This window comes from Geospiza fortis, unplaced genomic scaffold, assembly GCF_000277835.1.
Source record: "Geospiza fortis unplaced genomic scaffold, GeoFor_1.0 scaffold230, whole genome shotgun sequence".
In the NCBI taxonomy this organism is placed as follows: Eukaryota; Metazoa; Chordata; class Aves; order Passeriformes; family Thraupidae; genus Geospiza; species Geospiza fortis.
The window spans coordinates 678,854-687,413 of NW_005054564.1; the positions used below are offsets into that span (position 1 = coordinate 678,854).

Genomic DNA, 8,560 nt, shown 5'->3' on the forward strand with positions numbered 1-8,560 from the left:
GAGAAGAACCAAAGCACAGAGGATATTGAAGGGGAAGAAGGAGCTCTTTTGGTTTTTCTCCCTGTATTTCCTTGCAATCTTTCACCAAACAATATATTCGCTTGTACTTTTCTCCTTTTTGCAGTAGGAGATCTCATTTCTGAGCCCTTCCCTGCACTGCTGCACTCTCAGACTCATTCCTGGACAGAGCTATGGCTTCCTAATTCCCTCTGAGCTTACATCTTGTGCCTTAGCTCCTTTCTTGGCAAATTTGCTTTCTCGCAAGGGATCTGGAAGGACAAAGGGTGCTTGAATTTTCTCTTTAGTTGTGAGATCTTTTAGCACATGGATGCAGATGGCCCCAGGTCTGCTCTCTGCAGGCTGTTCTTGTGCATCTCCTCCTGTCAGTGGGTCCTGTTTTCCAAAGGCAGTGGTTGGGAATGCTTTCCTCTCTGCTAGCAGTGCTTTTAGACTGGCTGATCCCAAGGCCAGGCAGTTTCCTGGTGCTGGCTGAGCTGGGAGAGGCTGTGTCACTGGTGATGGAGTCCTGCTGCCCGGCTGCTGCGAGGGTGGCTGGATGAAACACTTAGAAGTTCTCCTAAGGCAATGGAAAGTGTGAATACGTGGGCTTGGGATATGCATTTTAATGAGTTGCTTGAATTCTCCCCTTGCTGGCCAGCAGGGCCAATGTCTGGCAGTGCCACAGCTCATAACAACCACGTATTGTGTCCCTGTGAGCTGCACACTCTCAGGGTAGCCAGGCCTCACCCTTGCCCTGCTCCCCAGACAAACAAGGGACTGTGAAAGAAATGTCAGATTCCTCCTCAAAGGTGCCCAGATGGTCTGACATCATCCCAGATGTCTCTGAGGCAGATCTTTGACCCAAAAAAAGGCTGAAGGCTCTCAGCTTTCTCATAAGAGTGTGCATCATCCCATGCTTTGCTCCACCAGTGTTAAAGCAAGATGAGGTCTGTCAGAGCCAACTCCAGGGGCTGGGTACAAGGGTGACAAATCACAGCCAAACTCGAGTGTAGCTGAGGGAGTTCTGCTCTTCCTACTGGGGCTGGGGCTGGGGCTGATATAGCTCTGAATCACCTTGGATGTGATGCAGGGCCTGCAGCAAGCAAGAACCAGGCAGGCAGCAGCTGTGTTGTGATGTGGCATTCACATTCTCTGAAAAATCCCTTTGCCCAGGATTTTTCTCCTGGGAAGCTGAGAAACCTCAGAGAAAAAGGAAAACAATTCTTATCTCATTTGCTTCTCCTGTGTTGTGCTCATGTGGAATGTGTTTGGAGATTGTTTACCACAGGTGATTGTTTCATTGGATTCTGGTGTGAATTGTTTTGACTCTTTGGCCAATCAGGGCCAAGCTGTGTCAGGGCTCTGGAGAGAGTCACAAGTTTTCATTATTATCTTTTTAGCCTTCTGTAAGTATCCCTTCTGTATTCTTTAGTATAGTTTAGTTTATTATTCTTTAATATACTATAGTATCATAAAATAATAAATTAGCCTTCTGAGAACATGGTGTCAGATTCATTGGGGCACCCCACAAATACAATATTGCATGTCCAGGTGTCAGTGCAGAGGTGACAAGGAAGGTCAGGGTGGTGGCTGGGAGCTGGCTTGTCTCTGGCCTTGTAGGCTTGAGCAGACTCTGTTTGCACATCAATAATTTAGGCAGTGTGAGCTCCTCTTCTCTCCCCTCTTATCATTCACAAAGCACAGACATGAACTGTGCTCACTCCCTGGCAGTCATGGTCACCTCACCTGTCCCCAGCTGTAGACCAGGGCTGTGCTGCTCCAGGTTTGGGGGTGACATTTTGTAGCCCTGGAGGTGGCTGGTTCAGTTCCAGCTGTGTTGGCAGCTCATTCACCAGCACAATTCCTCATCTCAAATGCAGTGGCAGTTCAGTCTTCACCTCTCACCTCAATTTTGTCCATGCTAATTTGAGGGAAATGGAGGAATCTCCCCCCACCAAGTTATTCTCTTTTAAACACCCATTTAAAACCTGACTCTGACATGTACAAACCATTCCCAAATGGTAAAAAAGGATTTTTATTCAGCTGTTCTGTGTTGTTACTGCCTGCCATCCTCTGCTTTAATCCTTGCTCCAAATGCATCTCCCCAGGCAAACGTGTTGGGAAAAATATTTCACCTTGCAGCACCTGGCACAGAAGCACTGGACCCCTAAACCATTTTTCCTCAGTGTGAGTGGGTCCAGTTTATCTCCAAAATGAACCGGTGTCATGTGCACAGCCATGGAGGAATGACCTGGCCCTCAGCAGGGTAGAAATGGGTAATTTTCTGCCTCTTTGGCAGGAGTTTCAGTGGAATGACTCAGTGGGGCCAGGTGGGAGTGGGACTGCAAGGACCCCGTTGGCAGAGAGCAGTTTGGGAATCCCATGGCAGCCACAGCCCTTGGCTCCTTGGAGCCAGCAGAAGTTCCAACTGTGGCCTTGAAAGGACAGGAGCAGAAACCTGAATCCCAGCTGAAGCTGCAGCCAGAAGAGCTTTGCAGAGCCTTGCCTGGGCTCTGGTGGAGATGGGAGGAGAGGGCTGGGCACCAGCTGCACTTGGCCATGGCTGAGTCCCTCAGGATTTCCAGCAGTGAACTTTTACCAAGATATTCTCCTTATTAAACGCTGGTTTTGCCTGCCAGCTGCTGAATCATATCCAGCGCTCTGAGGGAAGGCACATCTCTCTCATGAACCATTAGAGGGTGAGGAAGGCTGGTAGGTTTCAAAGCACGTTGCTCCATCCCATGAGGAGTGTGGTCTTTAGGACACACCTGGAAGAGAGACGGAAATAGGAAGAGACAGGGCATTCAGAGCACTCTGGGAGAGTTGGAGAGACAGTTCAGCTCCTTTTGGCTCCAGCAAGAGTCAGAATGCTCAGGATGGGGCAGGATTAGTTCTAGAGGTGAATCCCACCTTCTCTGCTTGAAGGCAATGCCTGGAGACAGGCACTCAGCCCATCCTAAAACCTGTCCAAAACAGATGGGATGGAGTATTCCCTGGAGGTGGCTTCCTTGAGCAGGATTAGATGTGATGCCCAGCTTTCTGATGATTGAGTTGGCAAAGCTGAATCCCACCCTTTATTTTTTGTGCTGAGGATGCAGTAAAAGCTGCAGGAGAATGAACCATATGGCCTCGCTCACTCTGTTTGCTTTGGAGCAAACCCATGTGCACACACGCACACTTGTACATATGTTTGTGTGCATGTCACATAAATTCACAGGGTTTTCATTTAAGCTGCAGAGGCAAGCACAGGATGCAGATGCCAGAATCCAGGCTGTCAGTGCATATCCATTAAAATATGGCAGAAGATTTTTCCTGGGAAAAATTGACTCAAACTCCGTGGAGTGATGAAAATGAGACAAAAAGCAAAGAGGAAATGAAAGAAGGGGAGAGAGAGATGGTCCCAGCCCCACATTTGGCCCCTGTTTGAGGGTGTGGGGAAGTGCTGCGTTTCCTGGGAATGTGTGTTTCAGTTCCCTCCTGATCCTCTCTGCAATTCTAGCTTGGATGCTGTGTACACCCAGCTACTTCTGCTCTGTGTTGTTTTACTTTTTCCTTTCCTTTTCTTTTGGCTGAACACAGGCAAGAATGTCAAAAGGAATTTGTGAGCACAAGGGAAGTGAGATGCAGCCTCTGTGCAAGTAGGCCAAAGCAAGATTATTTCTCCTCCTGCCTTGTTCTCAGAAACAGCAGAGCTTATTTGGGCCCTATAAATCCCTCTGAGAAAAGTGCAGTTTCACAGATTTGGAAAAAAAAACTGAAGAGAGGGGTTTTGTAACGGGAGAGGTCAAGCAGTGTTAATTATAATCAGAGCTGTAATATAGATAATGAGATTTGGGGAGTTTTTCTTGAAATCATTGCCTCTAGGAAGGTCTGTTCCTCTCCTTTGTGGGGTGGAGGGGGGATGTGTATGTAGGGAGTTGTGTTCTCATTGCTCCTTGTTTTAACACCCTTTAACACCCTTTAACATGTCCAAATTTCCTTCAGCAGAGCTAGGCATGGAGGCCTGCTCACACACAGGACAGAAGGTTCTCCATTTTCACTTTCTGCTTACTTTGACCCATTTTTTGAGGGACAAATACTCAGGCCAACCTTGTTATTGTGGAATAAATCCAAGAGTCCTTTTCTCTGCTGTGTGATTGCTGCCTGTGCACGTGTGGGATGGTTTGGCTGACTGAACTGAGGGCTGAGAACCCCAAGTTTTGGGAACCTCTCACTTTCTGACCTTGACATAATTACAAAAGTAGCCTGGTTTTCCTCTCTGTAAAATGGGATGTTGGTGGAGGGTGTCTCTGAAGGGTGATGTCATGCACTATCTGAAGCATTTTTACAATAAAAATGGTGTTGTAAAAGAGCAGATGAGAGAGAGTAAAACCTTCCCTTGTTTTTCAAATAGCTGATTATTTCACCCAACTTTTCCATTTTCTGTGAACTGTTAGACTGGAGGCAGCCTCCGTGTTTGGGGCAGGAATTCACCTTTGTGAAGGTTTGTTTGGTGCACATCATGATGTGAACCTGATGGGAATCTCCCCTTCTCTTTGAAAGAATCTCTTCCACCAGCATTTGCTTTAATATTCTTGTCTCTGAAACGGTGGTGGGACGTGGAGGAATGTTCCAGCTAAGCCAGTAGAGGGATTAAGCCTGAGATCCCTGCAGAGCAAAATTATTTGTGCAGAGGACAGAAACAGGCAGGGAGAGTCTCCAGACCTGGCTCCAGAACGTTTGAAGCTATGGGAAATATTCCCCTTAATTCCAGGTGGACTGGGAGCCAAGGCACCAGCTGTGAGGATTAGATTTGTTTGCATCATTGCATCATCATCTGCCATGCAGAATCCAGGGGGATATTGATGACACAGCTTCATCAGTCCTTTGAGCCCTTTTCCAAACTGTCTTTGCATAGCAACATCAGGCCTAGGCTTATGTGGTTTCCAGCACTGCTGATTACTCCTACATTGCTTCTGGACAAGCCCTTCACGTATTTTCCTGACAGGCATGAGAGGAACCTTTAAATGCTAGTGAGCCCATAATACAATTTCTTGCATAGCTTTCCTTGGAATTTGAAGGCTTAATGGAGGCCAAGAAGGGGCTGAGCTGAGAATCTGCTGATTCCTCTGCCCAGATATTGCCTCATATTCCTCCCATGTGTTTTGCATCCAAATATAGGGTATGTTTGCATGGACAGAGGCTGCTTTTGGGCAACTTCTCTGAATCTTACTCAGCTGAAGTCTGTCTCCATGTGAACACAGCTGCATGGCTGCTAAATCCAAGCTTTTCTCACTGAGGGGAGCTGGACACCTCTGCAGTCTTCCTCTTGCCTTTTCCTCAGTGGTCTGGCTTTCCCAGAATCCAGGATCCTTGACCTCCTTTGATAAGAACTCATCTTGCGACCAGCTTTCCTCACTCTGGTTGCCTGTGTTTATATAGGATGATGAACAGTTGGCATATTGATTAAAAATAATGTGCCTGGGACAAAACTGACTGGCAGGTAGAATCTGCAATGACTAGTCAGGACTGCTTTTTAGGACTAGTTAATTTTAGGACTTCTTTTCAGGACTAGTTAATTGAATATATTAACCTAAGCATTTATTAATTGCTGAAACTATTCAGTAGAGTGTACATGTAGCAAATAGTATCCTAATTATGAACAGAGCATCCTTTGTGCATCCTTTGACATGTTTACTGGTTTTTTAACTTATAAGTCACCTATTTTAAATATATGCATATATACAAATACATTGCAGCATACTGTAAATCTAGAGGGCTTTGAACAAACTCTTCAAGGTTTTTGTTATTAGTCATTATTATTCACTGTCCCTTAATTCAGAACATGGTTCTCCCAGTCATTTGAAGTTTTTATCTGAATTTTGGTGCCTGATTTTTAAGCTTAGTTAGGTCTAGATGTGCCTCACAAGACCTTTTGGGCAAAAGTTGTTTTTCATCTCATATTTGCACAGCCCCTGGCACCACAAGATCAGGCTTTGAGATAGGGAAGGACATCCCAATTTTATTCATTAGCCAAACTGGCAGTGTAGAAATATCCAAAAGATCAGTAAGCATCTTAAAATTAAATTCTCTCCCACTAAAACACTGACAGCTGTGTCTGCTGCTTGTGGAAACCCAGGGCACTGGGAATATTTCTCTGTCTGCTCTGGGGTGCCCTGACCCCCAGGGCAGCACCGACTTTGACCTTCATCCATGGAGAAAGTTTCCCAGACTTCAAGATAGACTGGAATCCACAAAAGTGTGAAATAGATTACTGAGAGCAGTGTAGGTGGATCACTTGGTGAGAAATTTCGGTTTGGGGGTTTTTAGTATGTTGTGGATGGAAGCAAGATGGAGAGCACAGGGTGTCATCCTGGGTTTCTTCTTCATGCTTCTCCTTCCTGCTTCTCCATGGGTTTGGGTGGCATTTTGTAATTGGGCAGAAAAGTCCCCATTGCAGCTCTTTGGGATCAGTTATTGGGTTAAAAGGGAAAATAATCTGGGTGTCAGTTCTTAATTGGATAATTCAGTCTTAAAAGACCTTGTAACAAGAGATTGTTGGGCATTTTGTGCCTTCTAATGAAGAGCTGCTGAACTCACAGTAGTGAGACTGTTTTACTGATAAGAAACAATAAGCACCTGAGTCTGAACATGGACTGCCATCTCAAGTGCCTTCAATCCAGACCCAGAGAAACCAATAGCTGCTCTCTTTTCTCTTTCTAGACCAAAGAAGCTCTCTTCACAATTCTCCAGGACCTAAGGCCTGAAGACCACTTCAATATCATTGGCTTTTCCAACAGAATCAAGGTCTGGCAGCAGGACAGGCTGGTGCCAGTTACTCCAAATAACATCAGGGATGCCAAAAAGTACATCCATAACATGTCACCCACTGGAGGTATGATCAGAGATACAGATGGCATTAACTGTGCTATCCAATTAACTACAACAGAACAAAGAGTGGTGAATGTGGTCCTGGAATTTATGGAATAAAAAGGCATTGGGATTTAGGTCATGGGACAAGGGGTTCCCCTCACCTCCACTCAGGGTTATGGGTTCTTTATTAACATACATGGTAGGAAGGTTTCCTCAGACCCTGCCCATTGCAGGGGGTTTGGACAAGATGGCCTTTACATGTTCCTTCCAACCAAAATTAGTCTGTGATTCCATACACTCATTAAACCAAATTTGATTCCATTCTCTCGCTTATCTGGTGACACCCTCGGAATGGGAAAGCTTCCAAGGTTATTTCTTGAGGACACAGATGAAAACATACCCTGGCAAAGGACACACAGTGTCAGTATTGTGTAGTTTCTGAAAGGCTCTGTGAAAGCAGGCTCATGATTTTGTCTGGGCTGGAAGCCCCAGGGATGGAGCACACTCTGTGGGGTGTGGGATTGTTCTGCAGGACTTAGTTTCTCACCCAGTACTGTCCTCTTCTCTCTACCAAAATTATATTTTAAGAATTTCTCAGCCCTTTTTGCTTGTGCCTTGTTGCCTGGAGGGAGGTGGGCAGAGAAAACCCCAGAACAGTAGCAGAGTGCAGGTGTGAGTTTTAATTTGATTCATAAGTGTCCTGTGAGGCTATGGACAGTAGTATAAAAAATCTCCAACTACAGTGAGGTTTGCAATCAAACATATTCCAGCAGCTGTGCCCAGAGAGCTGCAAAATGACCTATTTAAACCCTTCCCCATGGAAGTGGTCACAGCTGGTTGAAGGTCAGGGAGGGCCTTCCCATGGCTGCCCCTGAGCAGTGACCACTCCTAGCAGAGGAAACCCTCTGATGGAAAAGCACAGCAAACAGGATGGTTGGCTGTGCTGCTTGTGTTGTGAGAGGAATTGCTTAGGAAGTGGTGAAGGGACCTGCCCAGTTAAACAATTACCAATAGTGGGACTAAACTCAGAGAACAAAGCCTTTTACTCTTGAAGTGCCAGGAGAGCTGTGCAGGAACCAGCTGGGTTTGCCTTTACTAGGCACATCTAGTGAAAGGAAATTATTGACTGTGATTCTCCACAGTGATTCTCCACCACAGGAACTTCAGGTTTCTTTTCAGGTTTGGCTAACTCTGTGTTTTTGCTATAAAGGTGCTATTCCTTGAGTATCTTCCACTGAACATGAACACACACAAAGAACATGGTGTGGTTACACCCCTGTGTTGTACTTACAGACCAAAGAAACAGGGGAAAAATCCTGCTGCTAAATACCTGAACACATGGCAAAAGACAGTTTTCAGTGCTTGGTAGTTCTATGATATACAACCGAGTATAAAACAACACTCTCTGCTAGATGACATGGTTTTCCTCTGGTTTTGGGGAAAAAGTTCTTTCTGAAATTTTGGATCTACCTGGAGATTGAGAGAGTTACAATATTTGGGTACAGGTTTTTTGGTTGAGAAGCATTTTGCAGAAGACAGAGTCAGGATTTTGAGGACTTTTCATAAGCATTTTGCTCTCCTGTTACTTGCCTTGCTGCAGTCACTGGAGCAGCGCACACTGAGTTTCTAGGTTCATGCTGACCTTCTATCACATTTGATAACCTGTTGATAACCTTCCTAGATCTCCCTTTCCAGACCCCCAGGAGTC

The 8,560-nt window shown here is 45.6% G+C and overlaps 1 protein-coding gene across 1 annotated transcript in view; it reads left to right on the forward strand.

Moving 5' to 3' along the window:
- LOC102035596 (inter-alpha-trypsin inhibitor heavy chain H5-like) overlaps window positions 1-6,969 on the forward strand; it is a 34,173-nt gene extending 27,204 nt beyond the window's left edge. The window contains exon 8 of the mRNA XM_014310662.2: window positions 6,703-6,969. Within this exon, the coding sequence (XP_014166137.2) occupies window positions 6,703-6,969 (267 nt within the window). The remainder of the gene's footprint in view (window positions 1-6,702) is intronic.
- The last annotated feature ends 1,591 nt before the right edge of the window (window positions 6,970-8,560 follow it).